The sequence below is a fragment of the Lacerta agilis genome, chromosome 4 (assembly GCF_009819535.1).
Source record: "Lacerta agilis isolate rLacAgi1 chromosome 4, rLacAgi1.pri, whole genome shotgun sequence".
NCBI classification, from domain to species: domain Eukaryota; kingdom Metazoa; phylum Chordata; class Lepidosauria; order Squamata; family Lacertidae; genus Lacerta; species Lacerta agilis.
In genome coordinates, this window is record NC_046315.1 from 48,416,263 (window position 1) to 48,444,210 (window position 27,948).

At 42.2% G+C, this 27,948-nt stretch overlaps 1 protein-coding gene across 1 annotated transcript in view; it reads right to left on the reverse strand.

Annotated features, from left to right (window-relative positions):
* Positions 1-27,948, reverse strand: part of ADAMTS5 (ADAM metallopeptidase with thrombospondin type 1 motif 5) — a 43,314-nt gene that overhangs the window by 3,378 nt on the left and 11,988 nt on the right. Inside the window, exons 2-6 of the mRNA XM_033146885.1 lie at positions 25,335-25,467; positions 8,941-9,108; positions 2,868-3,151; positions 1,706-1,889; positions 796-971 (exon numbers count right to left, since the gene is read on the reverse strand). Of these exons, the coding sequence (XP_033002776.1) occupies positions 796-971; positions 1,706-1,889; positions 2,868-3,151; positions 8,941-9,108; positions 25,335-25,467 (945 nt within the window). The remainder of the gene's footprint in view (positions 1-795; positions 972-1,705; positions 1,890-2,867; positions 3,152-8,940; positions 9,109-25,334; positions 25,468-27,948) is intronic.

The following is a 27,948-nucleotide window of genomic DNA, read 5'->3' on the forward strand; positions in this document are numbered from 1 at the left end:
CCTAATTTTAAGACCTGCTAAGGAATAGATTGTTGTTATTATGTCCTGATATGTAAAACCACAGGGGTGTGGGTGGCGCTGTGGTCTAAACCACAGAGCCTAGGGCTTGCCGATCAGAAGGTTGGCGGTTCAAATCCCCGCAATGGGATGAGCTCCTGTTGCTCTGTCCCAGCTCCTGCCAACCTAGCAGTTCGAAAGCACGTCAAAATGCAAGTAAATAAATAGGTACCGCTCTGGAGGGGAGGTAAACGGCATTTCCGTGCGCTGCTCTGGTTTGCCAGAAGTGGCTTAGTTATACTGTCCACATGACCCGGAAGCTGTACGCCGGCTCCCTCGGCCAGTAAAGCGAGATGAGCCCCACAATCCCAGAGTTGTCCGCGACTGGACCTAATGGTCAGGGGTCCCTTTACCTTTATGTAAAACCACAGAATTCAAAGAAGGTCTTTTACCCATGTATATAGTCTGATTTCCACAGCATGCTAAGCCAAACATTGGCTTAGTAAAACTGTGTGAGCATGTAGGTTCACAAATAGCAGCTAGTAGCCATCTTGCTCTTCCCTGGTTCTTTTTGCTACTGCACCATGCTTAGTTAAAACAAGGTTTGGCTTAGCATATTATCTGGGGCTTGCCAGATATGTCAGGGGAGAGAGAGAGAAGCAGCAACAGCCTGGCCAGGGGCTGTTGAAGATTTGAATATATAAAATCTTTCAGCTTAAACAGACCTTGGACATCCTTGCTATCCATAACACAAATATTTTGATATGTGAGAGAAGCAGTTATTGAAACTACATTTACCTTTTGAGAAAAAACTACATAGTAGCCAGTTCCTTTGGCTCGGCAAGTGAGCTTGCAAACATCTCCCGGCAGCACTCCTGCATACTTAGGGACCCATTCTACAAAGGTTTTGACACCTTTTGCATCGGACTGGTAACCGTTTCTTGCTTCACATTGTTCCTGGCGAAAAGCTTTAGCTGGAGAAGGATTATCATTCATTACTATTTGTGTACATATATTCTCCCAATGCTAGCATACACACAAGGTGTGCATAATTTCAAACACATATTCACAACACTGGAAGATCCAGAACCCATCTTATCAAGGGACAGCCAATGCAAAGCTTATGGATTATATCCAACAAAACAAAACATCATAGCAAACAGTATGACACACTGTTACCATATGGTGATTCACCTGTGGAACAGCTGTCATAGCATAAAGTATGTAGGAAAAAGCCTTGGTATACCGTATATATATATTGGCCAAACTGCGGGAGGCAGTGGAGGATAGGGGTGCCTGGCGTGCTCTGGTCCATGGGGTCACAAAGAGTCGGACACGACTGAACAATACTGTATATGGCCTGTAGGTCTAATGTGCAACTAACACTCATCTAGTGAAGCCCTAACATATCCTTGCAAAATCTCTCTGGGCAACTCTTTGTTTCTTGGACATCTCTTCTTTAACCCACTAGATCAGATTACCATTTGCAATTGTATAAGGTGAATGCAGTCAATGTAGTCAACTCAGAGCAGTAGTGAATGCTGAAATGTCAATTATTATTTAAACCTAGTCTCTCTGCAGAAATAGTCAAGAGTCTTTAACCATGTTGCTACTGCTCTGGGTACAGTAAGAAACACAATTTGTACAACATTTAAGAAGTACCACAGTCTCTGACACTGGTATTGACTTTGATTTGTGGAAAACGTACCATTGGCAGGACACGGCAGGACATTACAGGAGCGATAGATTGCCCGCTTTCCTGTGCAATACCGGCCATTGTTTCTAGGTGCAGGGTTATTGCAGTGACGATATGCAAACTGAACACCTCCACCACATGTGCGAGAGCACTGTCCCCATGGTCCCCAGGAACCCCAGTTCCCATGGTTTGAAGCCTGAAATAGAAAGGATAAAGGTTAACAAAGCTCATCAGCCAAACTTGGAGAAGAAACACAACTTCTAATTCTCTGGCATTTGTGCCCCCGTTTTCTAATTGGATTCATTTCTTTCTCTGCGCCTTTTTCTCTTTTACTGAAACTAGAAATCTTGATGTCGGTATGCAGTGTCCAGGTTCAGAGGCAACATGCCACTGATTACCAACAGCTGGTATTCAACAAAAGTACAGAGCTGTTGCCTTCCTGACCTGCTTCTTGGCTTCTCTTGAGGCATCTGATTGGCCACTGTGTGGTATAGGATGCTATACTAGATGGAACATTGGTCAGATCTGGCAGGGCATTTCTTGTGTTCTCCTGCCCTTAGCATGTTACCTTTTCAATATTCCATATTGGATCAGAATCAAACTAGGCGAGTACTGCAAGATATTGCATTCTAGGTGCAGGATAAAGGTAACACTAAGGGCACAAGGTGTTTGTGTTTCTAAAACCAAGGACTACAGGGTATGGAAGAACTCAGAGTTAACTCCCCATTTGATCCTGGGGCAGCCTTTGTACCAGCAACTATGTCAGGTGCTCCCACTCTGGTGCAGATACAATGACTTGGCTGTGCACTAACAGCCCATAATCAATCAACCAGGGTAACATACTGTCATGGCTAATGTATCCAGAAACTATTCCAATAAGTTTTGTTCCAGTGAAGGCAGAAGCCCCTATCAAGTGTTGTTAAAATTCTAGACTACAGGACCAGCAGAAGTCATGTTCTGTGGCTGTTAGAGAGCTCAAGAATTCTTTTTAACCCAAGTGAGCAGGCAAGAGGTCCAGTATCAACTGTATCCTAACAAAGAAAAGTGGGGTGCCTAGACTAATACCTTGTTCTGTTGATGGTTAATTTCCCTTGAATTCTCACTCAAAACAGGCCACAGCATGATTGGGCCTTGTACACTTTCATATGATTTGATCATTAAAGTAGCAACATACCGAGTAATATTTTTTCTTTGTTTTATCAACACATTTCCCCTGAAGGCAGATCCTTCCTTTTCCGCATGGCGTCCCCTCCACAGCAGGGAGTTTTTTGGTCAAACACACCATCTGACCTTGGCGAACAACCGCACACCACAGACGAGAGCACACATCCATTCCAGGACACACTGTGTATTCAGACCCAAATGCCAGCTTGCATTGACGAATGGCATCATATGTTTGTCCTGGAAGCTCCTCAGGGCCCAAGATCTGTTTTCGTGGTTGATCCAGTAAACAGTTACCTGAAAGGACAACCCAGTTTATAATTTGCTTCCTCTCTATGATGCTTGCCATACCTCTGAAGCTTCCAAACTAGATAAAATGTTCAAGAGTTTGTTCCAAATCCATTCACTTCTCCGTTGGGCTCTTGTATGTCATGTGGAAACCTCTAACTGTAACCTGCTTGTGGCTATATAACCTCTGCTTTTACAATAACCTTTATTTCACAGGCTGCAATTCATAACCCATTTATTTTATTTTCTAGTAGTCCCACCAGAGTAAGTTGGTATTTAAATTACAGATACAGTGGTACCTTGGGTTACAGAAGCTTCAGGTTACAGGCTCCGCTAACCCAGAAATAGTACCTCGGGTTAAGAACTTTGCTTCAGGATGGGAACATAAATTGGGCAGCGGCAGCAGCATGAGGCCCCATTAGCTAAAGTGGTACCTCAGTTTAAGAACAATTTCAGGTTAAGAACGAACCTCTGGAATGAATTAAGTACATAACCAGAGGTACCACTGTATAGAAAAAGTATTTTCCCTACTATTAAAAGAAAATAAAAGATTGCTCTGGCTTGCATGTCTGTTTATAATTGGTACTATCAGCTTCAGAACCGGGCATAGGGGTTTTGGTTTCTTTTTAATTTCCGTGTACTCAAACCCACTCTGTGAATGAGGTCTTCCATATATATCAATGGGACCTAGAGACGTTTCAAAATAAACAAAGCTGTCATTTGAACATGCTGTTGAAAAGCTAAGCCTTCTTAATAAGGAAAGCCTGAAAAAGCATGACACATAGCTGTAGCCAAGGGAAACTTGTAAGAAGGGAGGGGGATTCATTAAATCAAAAACCAAATCAGCCCAGGAAAGGCAATATTGGTGGCAAGTGCTCATTGGGAACCCCTAAAACCAAGGAGAGCCACAAGACCAAAGAACAAACAGTTCATGTCTATACAAATGGAAAAGAACATGGTGTAAGGCATAATTACGTTATCTGTGATGTCAAGCATTGACCTGGCACCATCTCTTGGTGGGGTGGGGAGCCAAAACAACATCAAGCAGTTGTCCTGGAAATTCAGTTTTAGAGGATTTTTCTTTCTCATAGAAGTAACTGTCTCTTATGCTAATACAGTGAATTACAGCCAATCTGAAGAGCTTTCTGTCTTGTTTATAACCCTTGTAAGAGTCCTGTGTGGGTGCCTGTGGTTCAGCGAAGCTTCATTTCTCTTGAGCCAAAATAGATTACCACAACCTGTCTCTCGCTGCAAGCAGTGCCAACTTCCACTTGATGATGGATGAAAGCATGCAGAATATAAATACCTCCCAACTTCAGGGACTTTGAAAACATAATTGGGATAAAGGTCTATATTTCAGAACATTTCTTTTTAATAAAATTCAACGATACCTCACCGCCATCAAGAGAACTCAACCACCATGATTTATTTGCTTTCCCCCCTATGATTCAATTTTAGTTAAACACTTTTCTGCATCATCACTTATTTCTCTCAAGTTTATAACTTTATCAGCTCTCTGATGACCCTGAGCCAGCATGCAGGATACAACTTTTACCTCAGGCATATTTCACTGCATTTAAAATAAAATAAAATAATGTGTCCTTGCTACTTGATACATTGTTGTGAAATAAAACACCCCTGGGTTATCTTGTGCACGCTGAACTGTGCTTGGAGCATGAATAGGATAAGGAGACCAAACAACTTATCATCTATATATTTGGGGAAGTTGCTTGTTTGCTGTGAATTTGGACACATCTTAAGATAAAACCAAATTTTGCATTATGGTTCCTGAGATCAAGGAGCAGGGTTTTTGTTTTTTGTTTGGTCTATATTTGGATACAATTGGGCATCATTTTGAATCAAGACAGTGGAATAAATATTTCAAAACCACTGATTCTAATCATGAATTTAAAAATGGCCCTGTTTTTTTGGCTTCTTAGAATTCTTGAGCAGTGCTTGATACAAGGCTACTAGTCTATGAAAAACATTTACAACATACACAGTTGCTACCTTTATATAGCCCACTATATATGGTCCACAATATACAGCATGGCTAACACTGGAGTAATGTCGTGATGCTACACTATGATGGCAGCAAAGTCAACAGCACAATCATCTCAGTTGGAGTTGTTTCTAATATGGAAATCCACACTCAGCTAACAGCATCTTTCAAACAAGCATACTTTTGCCAGGGAAAATGCCAGAACTGCACAGCAATAGAAAACCTGCCATTCCTATAATATAAGCCAAGTCCATAGCCCTGTGGTTGGGAGAAGACATGTAGGCAGACCCACCACACCTCGGAAGAAATGCTGGAATCCTGTGGCCCTTGGGCCAAAGCTGGTCAACCACCCACTCCTGTCTTAACCACACAGTACTCTTCAGATTACTGTAGTCTCAAAGTAGCCTAACATACGACACATATGTTCACCTCCCTTTTCTCACAGCCATGCACATGGCAATGCAAACCATGTAATCTGGCACTGTGGGGCCATAGGTCTGTGGAAAAGTAGTGGCTTAGTACACAAGAAGTCCCTGGGTACAATGTCCTATAAGACAGGTCAGGGAAAAACCTGTCACAAGAGCCAATTACAGTAATTGGTCCAACAGCATTAGTCTGGTCTATCTTAACTATGGCCCAGGAGGCAGTGAATATTTCTAAATTTCACCTTGCTTTTAATCTGTCCAGGGTTTTTAACCTTCTGTCTTGGCTCTGTAATATTGTAAACTGACCTGCTTACAGCTGTGGGTGCTAAAGCCCCACAAGATTTCCATTTATAGCTTCAGTATTAAAAATAAATCTGAGGACTTTACTCAAAGCTTCCACTTGTATCTGAAGGTTCCTCCCCCTGGCCTTTGTGTTTTCTAGAGGTGCACCAAGTGAACTTTCTGGATAATAGATAAGGAGTGCAAAATGCCCAGAAACTTAACATTGGGGGTCTCTGTCAAATAAGTATTAAACTCGAGGATTAAACTGTTCCTTTTCTCAAAAACATTCTGTCTCAGTTCTTGGATAAACACATTTAGACACTACAAACAAGCTTCTTCATTGCTTTAAACGTTCCAATTAATGAGTTAAAACAGTATTTTTGGTAGCTCAGCATGTGACCCTCAATATTTACTCACCACATTGTTTATTCTAACAATAAACAGAAAAATAAGTCAGCTACTTTGCAAGTTTGCTATGTGTGTGGATTGAGAAATGCCAATGGTAGTCTATGATTAGGCAGCTGCTCAGAAACCAGCTGGTGGCTTCAAGTAACCATGAAGGCTGTGCCTGAGAAACACTCTATGAACCACACATAGAGTTTCTCAAGATTAAGTCAATGGCACTACTGCAGAAAGAGGTAGTGGAAGGTTCTAGTTAGGCTTATGCGCTCCCCCAGGAACAATATCCAAAACACAATAACAACAATAGGGCCGGGGAGGGGGGAGCTAACAAGACAGCCACCCACAAAGTCCACAGCAGCTTTACTGACATGGGAATAATGATGACACCTGCCAACAGTGTCTCCCTATTAGGCATACATGGAAGGCATCAATTGCACATAGAGTCTGCCGTGCATCAACATCAGTGTCTGATCTGTTAGGGCATGCCGTGGCCAATGGTTAGGAGGCTAGGCTGCAGGACCCATATTGATATCTGGGGCAGGAGGTGGGGAGTTTCAAATTCCGCTGCATCCTTCTATTCAGACAATGTGTGTAATAGTGAAAGCTGCACATCTCCCATAATGGAAGAGTTGCTTGATCCCCTCAATTGCTTTGGTTGCCCTTTCCTGCACATTTTCCAGCTCTGCAACATTCATTTTGAGAAGCAGCAACCAGCAATGTATGTCGTATTCCAAGGGTGATTGCACCACAGATTTATATGAAGGCATGGATCACTTTATTTTCAGTCCCATTTCTAATGATCCCGAACACGGATTTTGTCTTTTTTACCACTGCCACACACTGGAGCATGTTTTCATGGGCCAGTTCTCCACAACCTAAAGATCTCGTCCCTGGCTAGTCTTTGTGTCTTGCTGCCTCCACGTGCTTATTTTTGGGAGCTCAAAAACAACAATATTGTGTTTTGGAGGTGGGGGGAAAGGAGAGACAACAGAAGGCAGGGTTGGCGTGCAAGAATCCTACTCTCAACACACACATGTAAGAGCAGAAAGGAGACACATTATAGGATTTTTGTTATCTCCTGGGAGTGAACCCTGTCACACACATCCTCCCATCCTCCCCAATTATCATGTTGATTGTGCAAACTGTGCCTTTAACTCCTCCACCACAGCTCCTACTTGCATTCTCATGTTTCATAGATGGTGATGTAGCAGAAGCAGCTTGCCAGGTGGGTGAAGAGCTGTTATGCTAGCTTCTTGGTAGGTAGGTCACTGTTACTTGCTGGGAGGGAGGGGAGAAAGTGACAGGGAGGTCAGGGGGGTGCAAATGCATGGGTAGAGCCAATCTGACACTCCTACCAACATGTCTGCCCTCTGCTCGCTTCTTCCACTGCCTCCTTCTCACTACAGTGTCCCACCTGCCAGGAAACTAGCATAGTGACCATTAGTGATAGTGGGAAGAGGGTATGGAGGAGGGGGAGGAGTTCTCCTGTTCTCTCCACTACCTCTTGTGAATGCTTATATTCATATAACAGTTACTTTGTTGATGTTAACTTTATGCCAACAGGGGAGATGGGGCTTAGTCTGGGGGAGAATAAGAATCAGACTAAGCCACCCATCAGACTAAGACCCCTATCCATTGCTTCTCCTTATGCCATTCTAATTACATTTGCACAGAACTTACACTGACTTTAACCTGATGCTAAATTTTGTGACTATACCATCACAACTTACCAAGCTGGTGTGATCTGGAGCTACACTAGCGAAAGGACTTTTGCAGCAATCCCATCCTTGTTCAGGTAATGTTAACTTGGATAAGACCGCAATGCAATGTGTTTAAGACAACACTAAAGGTGTGTAGATATACTATGGGAAATGCAACTGTATATCTTTAATAAATGCCTTATAAAATTGCAGAAAGTTAATAATACTACTAATAATTTTATTATTTATACCCCGCCCATTTGGACGGGATAGAGGCAGTTATCGACAAATGATAATGGGATGAAACGTATGATTGCACACAGCACTCAAAACCATCCTACATAATGTTGCCTTTTACAAGTGCTGCATGCATACAGTATGTTTTTCATCCATAAGTATTTCAGTTTCCATAACAACTAGATCCATTCGTTCAGTTAGGTCATTTTTATCTAAGCATTCTGGAATTTGAAAAGGTTGTTTAAGAGCTGCAGTTGCATTAGCAGCACAGTGAAGGATTTTAAGAGCATTTTGTTGTTGTTAAGGAGAAGCTGGGAAAGAATACTGAAACACCAATATTAGCTAAATAAATCAAACTGTCAGCTTTTTGAAGCAGGGCTGTCTTTTGAAAAGACGTGGAAACCTGAGTTGAAATCTCTATTTAGGCTCTGATGCCTTGGGCAAGTCCCTTTGCTCAGTTTTAGTTCTCCACCGCCAACTGGTGATAAAAGTGGCCTACTTCACACTGTTGTAAATAATCTACCTATTTACAATCCTTTTGTTATTTGCTATTACTACTTATTTTTATCTACCACTATTACTAATACAACATCTCACTGCTATTTACTGTTCCTACGCAATTCTAATTAGAATAACAAACACATCTTGTATAAATTAGAGTTAAAATGTTTATATATATATATATATATAAAGTTCCTAGCAGCACATAATGTCCAGCATGATATAGGACACTAAGATATCCATACATACCATGGCCATCATCCAGAAATTCTGTTATTGTTGCTGAAGTGCATTTGGACCAGGGTTTAGAAGCATCAATGCTTGTTAAGATAGAAGACATAAGCCTCTTATCTTCCATGGAACCAAAGTTCTCCTCACAGAATTTGGAGTCGTCGTGGGAAAGTCCAAGGAGATGTCCTGAAGGAAGGAAACAGAATAGCATCTCAGTCTTAATACTCCTTTTATATTAAAATATCCACCCAACTATTTATTCATTAGTCATTTATTTAAGAATGAGGGGACAAAAAAGCAGCTTGTCGAATAAACCTGCCACTATGTTATTTCAGATTATACTCGCAAAGCTTTATGAATGTGATTGGGACTACAGGTGAAACTCGAAAAATTAGAATATCGTGGAAAAGTCCATTTATGCATGCAATTGTTTTCATTAGCTACTGGAGTTTAATATATGAGATAGATGCATGACATGCAAAGCGAGATCTGTTAAGCCTTTGCTTGTTATAATTGTGATCATAGAATCATAGAATCATAGAGTTGGAAGAGACCACAAGGGCCATCCAGTCCAACCCCCTGCCAAGCAGGAAACACCATCAAAGCATTCCTGACAGATGGCTGTCAAGCCTCTGCTTAAAGACCTCCAAAGATTATGGTGTACAGCTGATGTACAGCTGATGAAAACCCCAAAGTTGAAATTATTAATTTGGGGTTCTCATCAGCTCTACACCATAATCATATTATTATAACAAATAAATAAACATATATTAGTTTCACCTTTTAAGATGAATTACTGAAAGAAGTGAACCTTTCCACGATATTCTAATTTTTTTGAGTTTCACCTGTATAAAGTTGGATATAAATATTCTAAATAAACTGAATAATAGAATTGTAGAGTTGGAAGGGACCTCGAGGGTCAAGCCCATGCAATGCAGGAATCTTTTTGCCCAACTTGAGGCTGAAACCCATAACCCATAACCCTGATATTAAGAGTCTCATGCTCTACTGACTGAGCTATCCTCAGAACTAGTATTTCGTTTATTTAGTCATTTAAAATATTTCTTAATCACCCTCAAGCAGGAGATTCCTGGGCAGTGTACAAAAGTGTCAACAAAAACACATAAAAAAGTAGTAAGAGCAAACACATAAAACTAAGGACAAAAGAAAGCAGTTCCAGTTAAAATAATCTAATCTAGGGAAACAGGAAACTCCTAATCTGGCATCAAAAAGATTGCAATGTCAATGTGAGATATTTTTCCTTGAGAAGGCCATTCTGAACCAGCACCACAGAAATGACCACGACTATTTAGATCGTTATACACAGTATGATATTAACATAGAGAACCAGTAAGTTTTATACTGTATCTAGATATAAAACTATAGATATTTATAGCTTAGTGTTTGTATAGTGTTTGTACCTCCCCTGCCAGGTACAAGCAACTCCCCATTTACACAGGGGTTGTGTTCCAAGGCACCGTGTGCATCAGTGTGACACACATAAGCTCGGCACGGTATAATGTGAGACCAAGGTCTACTGCTCAATACTGCTAACATAGTGCTGCAGATGATCCTGGCTATTATGTGCTATAGAGGAGGAGATGAAGTGCAAGCAAGATGCTTCACGTCAGGGAGGCTTGCTACACAAATCTGATAATGCAAGCTAGTGAAAGAACTCATACACCGCAGGGGAATATGTGCTGCCCCTGCTTCCAAGCTGCTAGCAGGTAGGATATAAGCACACATCTCTCCTGAGACTTCAGCAATGGGCATATAGATTTTGTTAACACATCTCATTCTAAAGAAGGACTTCATCCCACAGTTGGCAGAAGAAGTAGCATTACTGTATTACTGGCCTACAAATGGCACATCCTTGTAGCTTCAACCACAACTCACTGGGAAACACCAGAAGGTGTGGGAGATTGTTTCTAAGATCTAGAGTGGGGTGGCAAACGAAAAGGTGCATCACACAGACACAAATTGTTTCCCCTTAGTTGCTGTCATTCCATGCACATTGCTTAATCTCACTTCTCTCGACTCCTCCCTTATTTATCCCTGAGGGAACATCCGGGGAAAATTTCCCCCTTCAAATCACTGCCATTTCGGAGACAATGCTCTGAAATCACCAGAAAACTTTCAGCACAGTACTTAGCATGTAGTATGCTTGTGTATACTATGGACTCCTGAAACAAACAACATAAAGGACCTAACATATAACCATGGGCCAGACTGCACCCTTTGTCAACTTGTCGATTCGTATCCTTCCAACAGATAGGAAGAAATTTTAAGACAGAGGCTCTGTATAGTCTTCTTTCTCTGTCATTGCCAAAAAATCTTGAAAGGCCATCCTGAAACAAAGGGTGCCTTTAAGAAACACAAAGACAGTGCTGGCTTTGCTGTCTCCATGGCTGATGTTATCACAGAGTGCACATCAAACTCATGGAATGAGTGGCACCAGGATGCTCTACTCACTGTTTTAAAGGCACTGCAGGCAGGCGACACTCAACACTTCAATGAATTCTGAGGTAACTGAGCTCTTATTATAGTCATTTGCAACTGACATCAAGCTTGTTCTGAAAAAGCCAATGATATGTTAATGAACTGGTTTTAGTAAACCTGGGAGTGGTGTCCCGAGAAAAAGGCGTGTCTGCACTGGAAGCGCCAAGCTAATACATTGCTCCTGTAATTATCTCTGTCAGGCAAGTTGGTAGACAGAGGAACAGCTTACCTGGAAGCATTCTATATATGTATACTGTGTAGATAGCAAGCGGGGGGGGGGGTTGCCTCAGATAATTTACACAAGAGCAGTGGAAAGATGCCTATGACTTTGGGGTTTGAACAATGTGTTATCGTAGTTTAATTTCAAGATCTGGACATTTAACAGATTCTGAAACACAACAATGTAATTAAAATAAAGAAAATTATATTGGGCTTATATATTATAAAAAAACTTGTATGAAAACAGCCAAGATAGATTTGGGATGGGTAATTCTACACGACCAATGGAACTGGATTTGGCGAAATGTTCCTCAGCAAACAGTCCTTAAGGGAAGTTTTTACATGTTTCTATTCCATTGGTACGTGACACTGCCACATCCTTATCGGATAAATAGAACAGCCTGTTAGTGGTACAAAGTTGCAAGTGCTGGGATGCAGATTTTTTTTTTTAATGTGTCCTAAAATAAGAAAATTCTGGGGGAGAAAACCAGGGGAGCAATCCTGTCCTACAGTTATGCTTGAGGAGTGCAACAGGATCACTACTACATTCATTTGCACTGATGCAACAATATACTGACATAGTGAAATCTATGCCAGTGAGCAGTATCACTTTGCCTGTGGGATCCTGTCACAAAGAAAAGTAGGCCCACTCACAGGTCACTCCCATCTTCTGTGCCGGAATAATGGTATACAGTACTAACAAAATAGATGGTTTAAGGAAAACTATTCCCATTGGGGAGACATATTGGTACATGGTAGATTTGGACATCTATCCAAACCTCCTACAGTTGGTCCATGTGTCCGTTTTGACTGGCTAAAATACTAAACTATCTCAGGTGTGTGTGTGGCAATTCCCCTGGAATTTGGGATGTCTTTTACACTAAAGGTGTGCTGTCCTACTAAGTTTCAGCACCAAACACAGCCCCATGGGCACTGGTCCACACAGCTAGGTGCCCTCGGTTGCATGGGAGAAGGTTAAAATGAGTAACAAATTTGAGCATGTTGTATTTGTTCAAGACAGACTCGAATTCTACACGTTTTAGCACTGTGCTAAATATTTCTACTCCGGTGTCCAGAAATGTGCCAAGATTATTATGAAAAGTATTATTGTAACATTACACAGCTGACACCTCACAGAACAGTGGTTACATGACCAACTTTTAGGGTATGTGTGATCATATTTGTAGAAGTTGGGAAGTTCATGTTGATTTTCCATTAGCTAAATCAAAGCTATACATTCAGGACTTATTCCACTACAACTTGCAGCATTATTTGGGTTTATTTCTCTTACCTCCACCCCCCACACTTGCAACTGAAGCAATGCCCTTCAGTTGTACAAGCAGCTTTGTGATTAGATATTCTCTCTGCTCGGTTACTTTAGGAACTGACTGAAGCAACCACATATTTTCACTTAATAGGTTGAAAGCATCATAGCACAATTGAAGGGGCCTCACCAAAAATATTTGGGTTGGAATTTTTGTTGCTGCAGTTGCACGTATAGAGATTGTGTAAACCCTGGATTGTATTTGAAGCTTTCTTCTTTTCTTTTTAAAGGGAAGGGGGTTGTAGTGGCGACAAGAGGACAAGAGAATATTCCCGGTGCTTACGTTTGCTGACAGATTTTAGAGTTTGATTTGTTGGTTCATGGATATTTTGCCTTGTTGTATTTAGCCCCTTTTTCATTCTGAAGTTTGTTTTAAGATATTATGCTTGCAACTTAGATACCATACATTTCAGTATAATCTCACAGATTTCAATTCTACTTCAATGAATCTTACATATGTAGCATATGGTTAAGGGAAAGAGGTGTGTGGAAAAAAGAAGTCAGCACAGTTCTTTGTTGAAAATAATTGTGTTGAATAGTTCCACAGACGAATGAATGCATACATACATGTAAGGGAATCAAATGAAATGCATATATACAGGCATTCTGTTGATATGCACTGCCCATTCATCAAAGGACAATGACAATTCCAAAATGCATGTTCTAAATCAGTGGTCCTTAATCTAATTTTCCTTTAGCCACTTGAAAATGGCTGGGGGTCTTGGCAGACCATTTAATAACCTTTTTAATAAGCTTAATAAACTCTAATTTTGTTCTACAAATCAAAGCACATACATTACTTGTTATTAATAACATTTTTTCTCCACTGCTGGCACCATAAGCAAAACCAGCACCATAGCATGAAGATCAGAGGCCTTTGGCCAGGACCTTGTTAGCTGTTCAATAATTTCCTATCAAAATGGCCTTGGTCACTGTCAGAAAGAAAGCATTCATGACTGTTCTGCATCCTTCCCATGAGCCACTTGAATCAACCTTGAAGACCACGGTTTAAGTACTTCTGCTCTAAATAATAGGAAATAGGAATTTTGTTTCGTTTCTTAATACATGGCATTCAAAAGCAAATCTAAAACTGCTTTTGTTTTTGTTTGACCTGCAAACAGAGAAACAGTGCAATTCCACAGCCCCGTTCAACATATAGACATGAAAATGAAGTTAAACAGAAGTGTTTGGAAAAGAACTATTACTACGCACAGGTGCACTACATTTTATTCCATCAGAGTATTGCCATCACTATGTTTACACTGGACACAGCGTGCTAAGAATGCCACACGTCTTACAATATATTTGCTCAGGAAATCACAGCTCGCATGAGACATCTGTTTCTCAGTGTGGCCATGACTTTTACCTAACTTACCAGCTGGCATAACTGAGGCAGCAGGATGTCAAGCTACTTGCCCAGGTTGAGTCAGCCACAAAGACTATGCTGTAACTTGTTTATTTGTACATACACAGCAATGTGCTGATTTGAAAAGCAGTGCGCTAGGCATGCTCCTTGCAAGCTACACACCAAGAAGTGATGCTTGTTACAGGCTGCAGTCATCTAACCTTTTGGGTAACCAGGGCTGGCTACAGCATCAGACATCTTTGGGGGTGCCACTGAAACCTAACCTGGGCCCCCTTTAAGAAAATTTCCTGGCCTGGTGCTATGAGCAGCACCTGGCAGCTGGATCTACCTGGCATGTCATTTAACATGACACTGGAACATAGTGGGATATTAAAATGGGATCGTCCAGTCGCACCTTTACGAATTGGTGCACTGCTGCTACTTGCCACCATGGCCAGGCAAGACTGCCAGAGCCCATCAAAGAAGAGAGGCAGCCAATCAGAGGGCATGTTGCCCCTTCAAATCTGGTATCAGCCTTCACCTGAGGCTAATTATTTGCAGATAAGGATTTTTTTAATGCTAAGGTACCAAGACAGTAAAGGTTTGGTGCTAAACACACATGGCATGATCCTGACTGGCTCTTCAGCCAGTCAGCTACAAAGATGCTTGTCTTATTAGAAAACTCTCTCCCAACCCCATTATCTTTTGCCACACACGTAGAGGTCATATTTCTTCAAGGTCAAATTTCAACATCAAGATGCTGACATTTAATGGGAGTCTTAATATCATATTGTTTACTAATACCACTGTTTGCTATTGGTAGACAGTAAAAATATAACAGATACTGACATCCATGCTTATCATACATTCATCCTCCACACACACACACACACCCCCGTGCCCCAGCCCTCTTCAAACATAGATTCCAAGAGCTGAGGTCAATCTCGGTTTCCTGCTGCTTTCCTGAGGGCAGGGATACTGAGATTTGGCTCTGGATATCTGGCTGAGGTTTCGAGCTCTGCTGTGTAACTTTTGAAAACATGACCTCTCTTAATCTAATCATCCACAGAGGGTACATTCACACAGAGATCAGCACAAACTCTAACCACAGCCAAACTCAAGTGGCGATGCTGTTGTGTCTGAAGCACTTCCATGGTCCCGACTAGAATTGTTCCCTTTGATTTTCACATGCCTGAGTTCCCATTAAAAATCACTTCACAGCCTCTGTAACTGCAAGACTGGATTCTGCTTTTTTAAAAACACTCAAGAATATCAGCAGTAGAAAAAGTATTGAAGAGCCCCATTATTCTGAAGCAAAGGAGTTTCCTTCTCTTCCGACATGCCAATTACAGAACAGAACAGCTTTCATTGAAAGGGGAAATTTCATGCCATCATGTCCGTACAGCAGGTGGGACAATTATTGCCCTTACAAGTTAATGAAAACAGACCTGGGCAAGCTAAGAATTTGTAGTCAAAGTTTAAACTGGCATTAATCAGCAACCTTTTGCAAAGGTCATGCCCAAGGCTGAAAGCAACAGTTGAAGTCTCTGCCCTATCGCTCACCTCTCACCAAGGCTTAATGCTGAGTGCTCATCTTTTCTCTTTGCCCGAGTAAGCATGTTTATGGGGCTTAGCCCAAATGCTTTGCTCGCACCAGAAGCTTAAATGGGGAACTTTTCAAAGAAGTAACAATGCGAATGCATTAAATATTTTCTTCCCACAGATGTCAGCAGAGCAGCTGTGGGTTAATTATAGTCTCTGGGTTTTTTTACAAAAGCCGCAGAGCCTGATTCAGACACCTGGATATTTGCCCAAACTTTATCTCTCCCAGGGGAAGGCCAAGATGAAAGCTAGACATCCTTCACAATTGTTTCTTTTGCCCATAAGGACTCCAAAAGATTTGCTCCTGTCTAGCCTAGGGCTTGCTCTTATCTAAGCTATCCTGACAAGCCTTCAACTCAAAAGGCTCCCTATTCAGCACGGGTGTTAAAAAAGAAAGAAAGAAGCAACAGTGGATTTTATAATGTTTTTGCATGCACTTTTCAAATAATAAACTACCTATACGGAACACAGTGTTTGCTCAAAGCAGTGCATGCTGCTATTAGGTTAAGCATTGTGTATAAATCACTGAATCACAAAATTTGCATGCCAGATTTGAATGCACCTGTTACAGAGGAAGTTGGCTACATTCTACATATAAAAAAAATTAAAACTTGCACCAATGCCATCAGGAAAAAGATAGCTATTGACGGCAGACTGCCTTTGCTTTGCACTCTACCCTGTGACCCAGCAGGGCATCTTCCTATTTTCATCTGCCTTGTCCCCTGTAACATCTCTACTGCACCAACCTTGACATGTATCTCATACAGAATCTAACAAAGATCTACCTGTGATGCCTCTTCTAAGTTGGGCCACCACCTGGAACCATATTACACCTGTTATTAAATATATGCACTAGTTGGTGTTTTGTTTCTGGACTGAATTCTGATTTTTACAAATGACATATAAAGTCCCGAACAGTGTGGGCCTAACTATTTGAGGGAGTACCTCTCTCTTTATGTTCTTGCCTATTAGTTGGCATCTTCCAGCGAGACCCTCCTTACTGTCCTACCACTGGGAAATTCAGAAACCAGGTGAAAGAGTTTGGGCATTAGTGCCACTGTAATTTGATATTCTTGAGCCTGAGAAGTGGAGAGAGAGAGAGCCTGAAGTCCGTTGAAAAGGGCAAGTCTGTTACTTGGGGGTACTCCTTGATACGGCTTTGTCACTTGAGGCCCAGGTAGCCTCAGACGCAAGGAGTGCCTATTTCCAGCTATGGCAGGTTTGTGCAGAAAGTATTATTTCTTTTTCAAGCATGCTAGAACATAAAGCCTACACAGAGATAATCCCCTATTCCGTGCAGACACACAGCATCCCCAATCAGGAGTGGACTTTGGTCTTTTAAATTTCAGTGGCGCCCTATGCAAAGCCAAAATTTGGTGCACCCTACCTTCCATTCTGCACATGCACGGCACCATAGTTGTGGTACCTCCTCTTGGCTTTGCACTCAATGCGGGGGAACCAGTCGCGCTGCCCTAAAGCTGCCTCTGCCCCAACCTCATCACTCCTGCAATTACTTCACTCACCTGAGGTGAGGTTCCAGGACTCCCCTCATCTATACTGACTAAGGCACAGATTTCAGGAAGTTTGGCAGTTGTTGATTTCTGCAACTGTAACTCATTCCCCACACCCGTAGTCTTTTACTGTAACACAAAGGAAGCCTGGGTGCATTTAAAATATCAACTGGGGTTGAGCGCTGGGTGGTTGGAAATATCAAGGAAGCGAACGTGAGTAGAAGCATTTGTTCCCATCTGATCTCTGTTGATGCCCAAGCTTTCCCCAAGCCAGCACAACCCTCTTTGCTTCTCTTCTATTGTCTTCTCCATTCCTCCCACACATACTTAAAAGTCAACCGCATGCAAAACAGATGCAGTGCATGCGGATAGCCAGCCTTATGGAAGTTATTTTCCTGCATCCATGAGATTTGTCCCATGCCCATTCCATGACCACTTCCTGGAACATCTTAGAGTCAGACCATTGTCTGGTATACAGCCTTTTCCTTCTAGAAGTCTACTTCTATATTGTTCAGACCTCTGGATGTAGCCGGGTTGACATCATCAGTAACAACAGTAATTTTTGCCAAGAGCAGGGGAAGAAAATATGTCTGTGTCTAGGGCCATGTAGCTTACGGCATGCTTTTAAAAGATAGCTATTCATGTAAATATGAGTAAGATGGTGAAGATAGTTCCATCTGCGGTAATAGACTAACATAGCCACTCCACTGGACTTGGGTCTCCCGCTGTTTTTGTACTACAATTCCCATCATCCCTGACAACTGGTCTTACTAGCTAGGGATGATGGGAGTTGTAGTCCAAAAACAGATGGAGACTCAAGTTGTGGAGGTTGAGTTCCAATGACTGGGGTGGGGGGTGGGGTGCCAGTAAAACTTCCCAGCCAAGCAGGTCCCTTACAGCTCAACAGGACTAAACATTTTAATATTTGAGAACTATGAGTTTAAGGGATTCTTATTGTTTAAAAAACTTATCTGATCTGCTCTCTATTTACAAACCACTACAACTGTCTCCAACTTAGTGCCATCCATATGCTTTTGGAGAACAACTCCTATCACTCCTCAACACCGGCCACGATGGCTGGAGCTGATGGGAGTTGGAGTCCAACAATGTCTGGAGGGCACCAGGTTGGGGAGGACTGAATCAATAAAACTGGTAGTCCTGTTCGGGCATGTCCTTTGCATGTAAAAATTAAAAAAAAAAACAACCATTAATTTATTTTTAATCAAACGAAATACTGCCCCTTCCATTGTATGAAATTACATAGCGAGGGAGAGCATTTAAAAAAAACAAAAAAACCACAAGATAAATAGGAGGAAATGAACAGGAAGGAAGGGAAGAAAAGAAGAAGCCAAGATGCAAAAATGAGTAGCTTCAGGAGGTATCGGGGCGACATAATATGAGTTTGGGGGCTGTATGTGGTTCATGGGCAACAAGTTGCCTACCTGTGGACTAAACTGCCTGGCAGCAGCTCTCAAGAATTTCCTCACTTGGAGATATCAGGAATTGAAGCTGGAATCTTCTGCATGCAAAATAGGTACTCTACCAGATTGCTACAGCCCTTCCTCCAATCTCTAATTTGGCCAAGGTTAAAAATTATAACATAAACTAATTCATTTTCTAAGCAAGTCTCTTTGTATTAGTTAAGGAAATGCTTGGAGTTGATCAATCTGAATGGTTAATTTTCATGCTGCCCTCATACAGGCCACGACTTGTGACTATGTCATTTCCATTTTATTTTATTTTTTAAAAAAGAGCACTTTTAACACTATTGCCTGGTGGTGAAAGCTGCTGCTGGTGAGTGAAAGTTGTTAAGAGTAGTGGTGAAAGTAGCTAGAAAAAATAAATTTCCCCCTTGAAGGGGGCCCCCACTGTCTAGACAAAGAGCTTATTCAGTTTGCACCCCACAGAATGCTATCCAGACTGGAGTGGATTTAGGAGAGGGCCTTTAGGCTGCACACACCCGTCTGTAGTCTGGTAGACCGAATGCAAGGGATACAGCCAGGAAATCCTGTGCTCAAATAAAATGGGAGTTCCCTATCCAGTCAGCATCTTCAACCTGCAAGGAGGAAAGTAAGCAAGGATCAGGAGGAGAAAGCTTACTCCAGATCTCAGTGTCTCCCTGCAACTTCCACAAGTTGTTTCCTACATTCTTCAGAACTCTGGATGTGGCTAGGTTAACTTTTGTACAACAGCAGTGCAACAGCAGCGGCGGTGTCTACTACCAAATGCTAATGTCATTTCTTTGAGTTTAAGGTACCATGAAACAATAACACTTGGGTATTTTTTCTGCAAGAGACTAACACAGCCAGACCTCTGGAAACTGCTACTCTAATGCAAGGGTAGCCAATGTGGTGCCCTTCAAATGGAATGAATCCCCAACTACTGGCCATGATGAGAGTTGCAGTCCAATGACACCCAGACGGCACCATTCAGATTCCTCCAAATTTTTCAGTGCAGTCCTCCAGCCAAGCAATGTGTACAAAAGTGAATATACTAGTGCCTGAAAATGCATCTATTAGTAAAAATAGCATCGAGAAATATGCATTATATTAGGGGATAGACTTGCACAAAAGTGTACACAAATGGGTGCATTGTGAGAAATTCACACTAAAGTGATGATAATTTATCTGAACCTAAGATTGGAAAAATGAGAAACTGAGAACAAGGTTTACTCATCCCTATGTAGCACAGAGTAACAAGACTGTGCAGCTTTTGAAAGGGCTGGCTATGCAAGAATAACAGCAGCACAAACCTATTTGGGAGAAGCTATTCAACCAGGGAGTCCAAAAGCAAATAAAATTTCTACAGAATGGATTCAGACATCCAATTAAAAACCCTCTTCACATGGGAATAATTTCCCCTTCCCATTAATTGCTTTATGACAAAACCTTCAAATAACCACCTTTTATGTGATATTTGCTGTTGTCACATGAGCAATTTGGCAGTTTGTATTATACCCAAAGAGAAGGGTAGAAGCAAATATAGAATTAATTTAGCAGATTTCTATACCGCCCTTGATCAAATTTATATTGAGGGTGCTTTACACTATTACAATGTCACAAGAATAAAAAACACATTATAAAGTCGCAGGCAGACAAGAAAGAAACACTGGCAATTTTTATAAATGTATGAAAGATAAAAGACTCAGAAAATAAAACGGGGGTTAGTTGGCCTCTTCAAGATGGTGCTGTTGGCTTCAAGTGAGCTTCCCTAGGAAGGGTGCACCATGAATGGGGAACCAACAATACAGTCCACTACTACATTTCAAATTTTGAGAGAGTGCCGGAGGAACCATGCACAAAATGGCTTTCATGGAGGAGCTGTGGCATAACAAAAAATAGCCACCACAGTGAGTGTGTCATAACACTAAATTTGAGAGATGTCCACCCCTGACAACATTATGCTTACCAGGGGGAGTCAGCTATGTTGGTTAGAGTGTGATGCTGATAATGCTAAGGTTGCAGGTTCAATCCCTGTAGGGGACAGCATCATATTCCTGCATTGCAGGGGGTTGGACTAGATGATTCTCAGGGTCCCTTCCAAGTCTATGATTCTGTCTGTTGGTCCTGATTATGGAGAAGATACACACATCCTGACACTGTTGCTGTAGGGAGCATTCCTCAGTACTAGGAAAAATATCAAGGTACAGTCAAACCTCGGTTGTCAAGTGTAATCCTTTCAGGAAGCCCATCCGGCTTCCAAAATATTCGGAAACCGAGGTGCGGCTTCTGATTGGTTTTTCAACTTCCAAAAAACATTCGAAAACCGGGACACTTACTTCTGGGTTTTCAGCGTCTGGGAGCCAAAACGTTCCAAAACAGAGGCATTTGGGAACTGAGTTTTGACTGTACCAACACCACTCTCATTTCAGATAAATTGTTTAGGAGATACCTGCATGCTTTCCCCCATAACCTTCTTTCTAGGAGGACTGGAGCATCTCCTCAGGGGGTCACTGGAAGCCTTCATGGGTGTCATGGGAGTTGCAGGCACCAGGTTGGTGATCCCAGGTCTACTCTAGCTGGCAGCCACTCTCCAAAGTTTCAGGCAGAGGTCTCTTCTTGCCAAATGATACTTTCTGCCACAGAGATACAGGTCCTTTCAGCTCTGACACTTGGCAGCCTCAAACAGCTTGTTTCCTGAGGTGGAGAGCCTCAGTAATATGCCACTGTTATGATCTATTTCTATATATTTCCAGACTAGAGCTCCTCCTTTGCTAAAGGGTGTCCAATGTCAGTAGTTACATTAGCACTACTAATAAAACCCATGATTTCAGATTTTGTGAGTTTCTTTATGTTAGTGTCAAATGATATTAAGCACAACACTCTTGGATCCTACCTGCTCGCTGTTTGAAAACTGAACTGGCACGGCAATACTCCCAAAGCAAACTTTACTTTGGTTTGGCACAAGTTACAAGGCAAAGCAGTAGTTGGCACTCTCTGAAAGTTCCCTTAGCCTTGTTATTTCCTTCCAAGAATGTAAAGGGGTTGGGGGGGGACTGTTTTCCATTTTTAAATTTAGTGTTCGCTCTGCACAGCTAATGATCCTCATGGAAAACATCTCTAGCGATTGTGACTATGTTAGCAGGCAAGGCAAATGTAGACCTGAAAAGCCTACTCTCTTGGTAAACAGGGACCCCGAGTCTCACCACGGCTGTTACTTTAGGCAAGAAGCACCCTATATTCCATCTTACAGAATGTCTAGCTGGCACAAGAGACCCCCTGGTAAAAGGAGGGCTGATTTTGGAACAGTCCTCTCTTCCTGCTTCCTCCTGTGCTTAACAGCCCAGTGTAAAATAAAGGCTGTCATTTAAATTTACAGCCAGCTGTTCTCTGGCTAAACTCTGGATGGATCATCTTCCTTATGCGAATTAAAGCTGAAAAAGCTGTGGGTTCTCTGGGCACTGAAAAAGGCAGCTGCTGTGTTTCTGCATGTTCATCGCTGAAACCGACCCACACTTTAGGAATGCATTTAAGGGGGGATCATTCCTCTCTCTCTAGCTCAATATGTCCCCACTGTGGAAGGATGTGTGGATCCAGAATTGGCCTCCACAGTCACTTATGGACTCACTGTTAAAACCATGTTTATGGAAGACAATCTTACTTGGCTACAAGTGATCGCCAAGGAAGAAGAAGATGACACAAGTCTTTTCAAGCCCTGCCTGGAGATACCAGTAATTGAATCTGGGGTTTTCTACATGCAGAGCATATGTTCTGCCACTCAGCAATAACCCTTTCCTTAACATCCATGCTCCAAGCTGCAAATGATCTTCCCCTGGCAATGTTTTGAGAGTATGTGTAGTGCTCTCAACAACCTCAGATATGCTGATGACACTACCTTGATGGCAGAAAGTGAGGAGGAATTAAAGAACCTTTCAATGAGGGTGAAAGAGGAGAGTGCAAAATATGGTCTGAAGCTCAACATCAAAAAAACTAAGACCATGGCCACTGGTCCCATCACCTCCTGGCAAATAGAAGGGGAAGAAATGGAGGCAGTGAGAGATTTCACTTTTTTGGGTTCCACGATCACTGCAGATGGTGACAGCAGTCACGAAATTAGAAGATGCCTGCTTCTTGGGAGAAAAGCAATGACAAACCTAGACAGCATCTTAAAAAGCAAAGACATCACCTTGCCGACAAAGGTCAGTATAGTTAAAGCTATGGTTTTCCCAGTAGTAATGTATGGAAGTGAGAGCTGGACCATAAAGAAGGCTGATCGCCGAAGAATTGATGCTTTTGAATTATGGTGCTGGAGGAGACTCTTGAGAGTCCCATGGACTGCAAGAAGATCAAACCTATCCATTCTCAAAGAAATCAGCCCTGAGTGCTCACTAGAAGGACAGATCCTGAAGTTGAGGCTCCAGTACTTTGGCCACCTCATGAGAAGAGAAGACTCCCTGGAAAAGACCCTGATGTTGGGAAAGATGGAGGGCACAAGGAGTAGGGGACGACAGAGGATGAGATGGTTGGACAGTGTTCTCGAAGCTACTAACATGAGTTTGGCCAAACTGCGAGAGGCAGTGAAGGATAGGCGTGCCTGGCGTGCTCTGGTCCATGGGGTCACGAAGAGTTGGACACGACTGAACGACTGAACAACAACAACAGGGCACGCCTCAGGTTGTAGCTTGGGTGCTGCACATCAGCCCGCCGGCATCTGATCTGCCATGGGGTGCTTGAGCTGCCTGGATCACGTTCCTGCCACTCCAAATAACAACACTGGAAACAGACCTGATCTTGCCAAAGGTGCCAGTCATTAGGGAGGCTTGGCTTGGCTCAGGAAAGCTGGACTACAAAGCACCTTGAGGGATTCTGGAGTGCTAATCAGTGCTTGCTGGCTTTGAAAAGCTATTTTGCCACTTTAGAATTGTAAACATGGAATGGGTCCCCGAGGTTCATCTAATTCAACCACCTGCAGTGCAGGAATCTCAACTAGATCATACATGACAGGTTGCCATCCAACCTCTGCTTAAAAATCTCCAAAGGAAGGAGAGTCCACAACCTCCTGAGGGAGACCGTTCCAATACCGGACAGCTGTTACCATCAGAAAGTTCTTTCTGATGTTTAGTTGGAATCTCATTTCTTGAAACATGAAGCCATTGGTTCAGCTTCCAGCATCTGGAGCAGGAGAAAACAAGCTTGTTCCATCCTCCATGTGACAGCAGGGTGGGGTGGGGGGGCTGAACTAGATGGCCATTGGGATTCCTTCCAACTCTACAATTCTATTATTCTATGAAATTGCTGATATGGATAGTGCGATGTTATTGTTCCCTGATTGTATGATGGATTGTTAGTATAATTGTATATGTTTTTAGTTGTGTGGCAGTTTCAGATATTCTAAGCTGCCTTGCGAGAATATTGTATTTTGAAAGGTGGTTAATTAACGTATAAAATAAAATAGTAATATCTACATTAGAAAAGCCTTACATTATTTTTGCCATTCAAAAAAAGGGATGGGAAGTGAAACTTGATACCAAAGCTTGCTGTTAATATCCAATGCTATTATAGCTGGCAGCTAATGTGACCACCCAGTCAAATATACTTTTAGTTAAATATATCCAAAAATACCTACTTGAAAAATTTGCAGTAGTGTTCAAGCTACTACTATTCTGCATAGGAATGAACTTGCAAATGTCAAAATTAGTTATTTGAAGAGGAAATGTTGAGAGAGAAAATTTTAAAACTCCCCCCCCACACACACACACCAAGGAGAAAACTAATAGATTATCTCTAGTTCATGAATACACTTGGGCAATGGCATAGAAAATCTGAACTTGCTTGTGAACATTAACGTCAGCTCTTTTTTCCTGCCAAGAAAACATTCCAAAATAATCCTGGTGTCTGTTCCTGGGTCTATTTTGTAATTATTGTAGAATCCCCAATAGACGAGCCTTGATTATATGAACCTCACTGCTATCTAAAGTTACACCCCTACAGTCACACCACTGCCCTAGATAAACAGTGCTCCCTTTCACCAAAATTTCCAATTACCCCATCATTTGAAACTTGCATCTTGCCATTCAGAGGAATGTGGTGGTACAATATAAACAGCAAGCCACTTAACCCAGTAGGCAGACATATATAGAAAGCTGTTTACCCGCCAAGTGAGCTCAAATTCTTCATCGATGGGAGGGACCCCTCTTTGAAAGGAACATGAATGGACAGTAGCAGCCCTCCAATTTCCATTCCGATCATTGCTTAAAAGTGACACTGTCAGAAAGGAAACACCTACTGTGTACCTCCACTTGCCTTCTGATCCCCTATTAGTTAACCCCAAAGTGCCTATGTACACAGCCTTAATCCCCAAGTGTATATGTGAACCAGGGGGAAATCTGGAATTACTTGTAAAGTATTTTGGTTACTAATGCAGCTGTTACAAGTGTTGTATTTGGCAAGGGAACAGAAAAGGCACTGCATACCAATTTCGTGAGCCACCGTAAAAGCCGCATGGAGGCCGTCATCTTCAATCACTGCACAGCTGCGCTCAGGAGAGCATATGGTTCCAACGTCAGCCATTCCCAGAGTATCACATGAATGGTGCCCACATAAATCCTGCCGAGGAAGGAAAGGGAAAAGAAAGCATTTGAAGTACAGTTTTGCACCCACAGGCAATGACAGCTCTGAGCTGAAGGCTCTTTGCAAGCAGCAAGACACGGCGGACGATAACAGCCGACACCAGGAGGGCAACGACAAAGTCAACATGAGCAACGCCGTGGGCTCTTCGGCAGACTCGCTCAAAGCTCAAGCTGACAATTTGCTAAGATCAGTCGGAAACCGTTTCCATTTATTGTAAAGAAAGCTGGTGGGGGCAGCTCTTGAGTTAACTCATATACTGTATACTGTTTTACTATTCAGAAACACCATTCTGAAAGTGTGAGGAAGATGTTCCTAAGGAGGTGAAGACACATGCTGGCTGTGGAGGGTTTGGTGTGGGCCAGTTCTCTGCGTATGCCTTGCTGGACTGGGAGGTGGTGTTCCAATTCTCTTTTGCCAACCCAGGCTGACATGAGTATCTGCAATGTGCTGATTATCAGTGATGAAGGCCGTTTCGGCAACTATTCCAGTCTCTGAGCTTTTCAGTGCTTTCCAGGGACGTTCCCCAGTTGCGGCATAATCTTCTTCCCCTTTCTTATGACCTTCCAGGCCCGGGATGGTTGCCAAAATAATTTTGCTTTAAGGCAAGGGTTATTGTAGCTGAGAGGGCAAAGCTCATCTGTTTGGGTTCCTTACATGATCTATGGGGAAGTGCTTGGAGTATCAACTCCTGAGCCGACTTCAATTCCTTTTTTTTTTTTAACATGATCAGAAAGTAAATCTAACTTCTGAAAAGGAAACAACAAAACTTGGAAATGTCAGAGCAGCCTGACTCTCTTTTCCTTCATTCTGTGATACGTGACTTTGAAAGCAGAGTTATTTCTCATGGGTGTGGCTCACAGTTCCATGGAACAAGAAAGGATTGCTAGTGCTGATCCTTTACCACATAGCTGTCACTTTTAATTTTATATTTCTGCCTTAGGTTTCTTATTCCCTTAGAGACGTATACAGGTGCACAGGTAATTTTATTCATTACATTTCTATCCCGTCATTCCTTTGATTTCATTTCATTTCATTTATTTATTGAATATCTATACCATCCTTCATCCAAGGATCACAGGGCAGTTTACAATATAGGAACACAAAACTACATACTGTAGTAGTAAAAGCAATACCCCACATACAGTTTAAAAAGCCACAGATAGTTTAATTGGGCAAAGCCCTGCTTGTAGAGGAATGTTTTTGCCTGGCACCTAAAATTATGTAATGAAGGTGGCAGGTGAACCTCCCTTGGCAGAGCATTCCACAAATGGAGAACCACCACAGAAAAGGCCCATTTTTGCTTTGTACCCTCCAACCTCCTATGGGAGGCAGGCCTACAAAGGGCCTTAGTTGGTGATGGCAGGGCCCAGGTTAGTTCACTTGAGGAGAGGCAATGCTTGGAGCTCAAGATGGCAATACAACGCTCTCCCCCCTCCCCATTTTATCCTTCCAATGACCCTGAGAGGTACGTTAGGCCAAGAAATACTGACTGACCTTAGGTCACCCAGTGAGCTTCATGGCTGAGTGGGAATTTGAACCCAAGCCTCCCAGATCCTAGCCCAACACTCTAACCGCTACACCACACTGGCTCTAATGGACAGCTAACGGCAAATCCTGGACATGCAATTTTATGCATTACAGTGTTGTTGCATTATTGAAGAAGTGTTCTAATAATAAGGCCCTTGATATGGCTGTTTACCTCAAACCCTTGATAGGTGTTGGCATTTTAAATCATATTGCAGGATTGTTTAATCCCAGGCCTCTTCTGAAATATTTTAGTTTGGTAGGTTCCTGTGTTGGCAAAGCTGATATACAGCTGATCCACTCCCCGGCACACATCCCACATGATGTTTTGGAGACCATTCAGCTTTATTTGATTGAGATAGGCCCTCTTGCTTTTGCTTGTAGACAGTGTACACAGACAGAAACATAGGGTGAAGGTGGGTTTGAAACGTGACCAATCCAGTTCTAACTTCAGGAGTTGCTCATGAAAGTTTTCAGTAAGCACCATTTTAATTTGCGATTATGTGACATGACAAACAACACTTTATGTGTATTGGCAAGCAACATTTTTCAATTACGTTCTAATACTAGTGTTTCTGGAGAACATGGCCATAGCTGTGATATCTGCCCCTCCCTTATCAGAAAGGAAACTATGGATTATCCCACTGACATAAGTGGGAATTTAAGTGTGACTAACAAAGTGTGGAGCCAATCCACTGAAGAAGAAGAAGAAGAGTTTGGATTTGATATCCCGCTTTATCACTACCCTGAGTCCCAAAGCAGCTAACATTCTCCTTTCCCTTCCTCCCCCACAACAAACACTCTGTGAGGTGAGTGAGGCTGAGAGACTTCAGAGAAGTGTGACTAGCCCAAGTTCACCCAGCAGGAGCGGTTCACCAGATTATGAGACTACCGCTCTACACCACACTGGCTCCCAGTTGAGTTGTTTGTTTG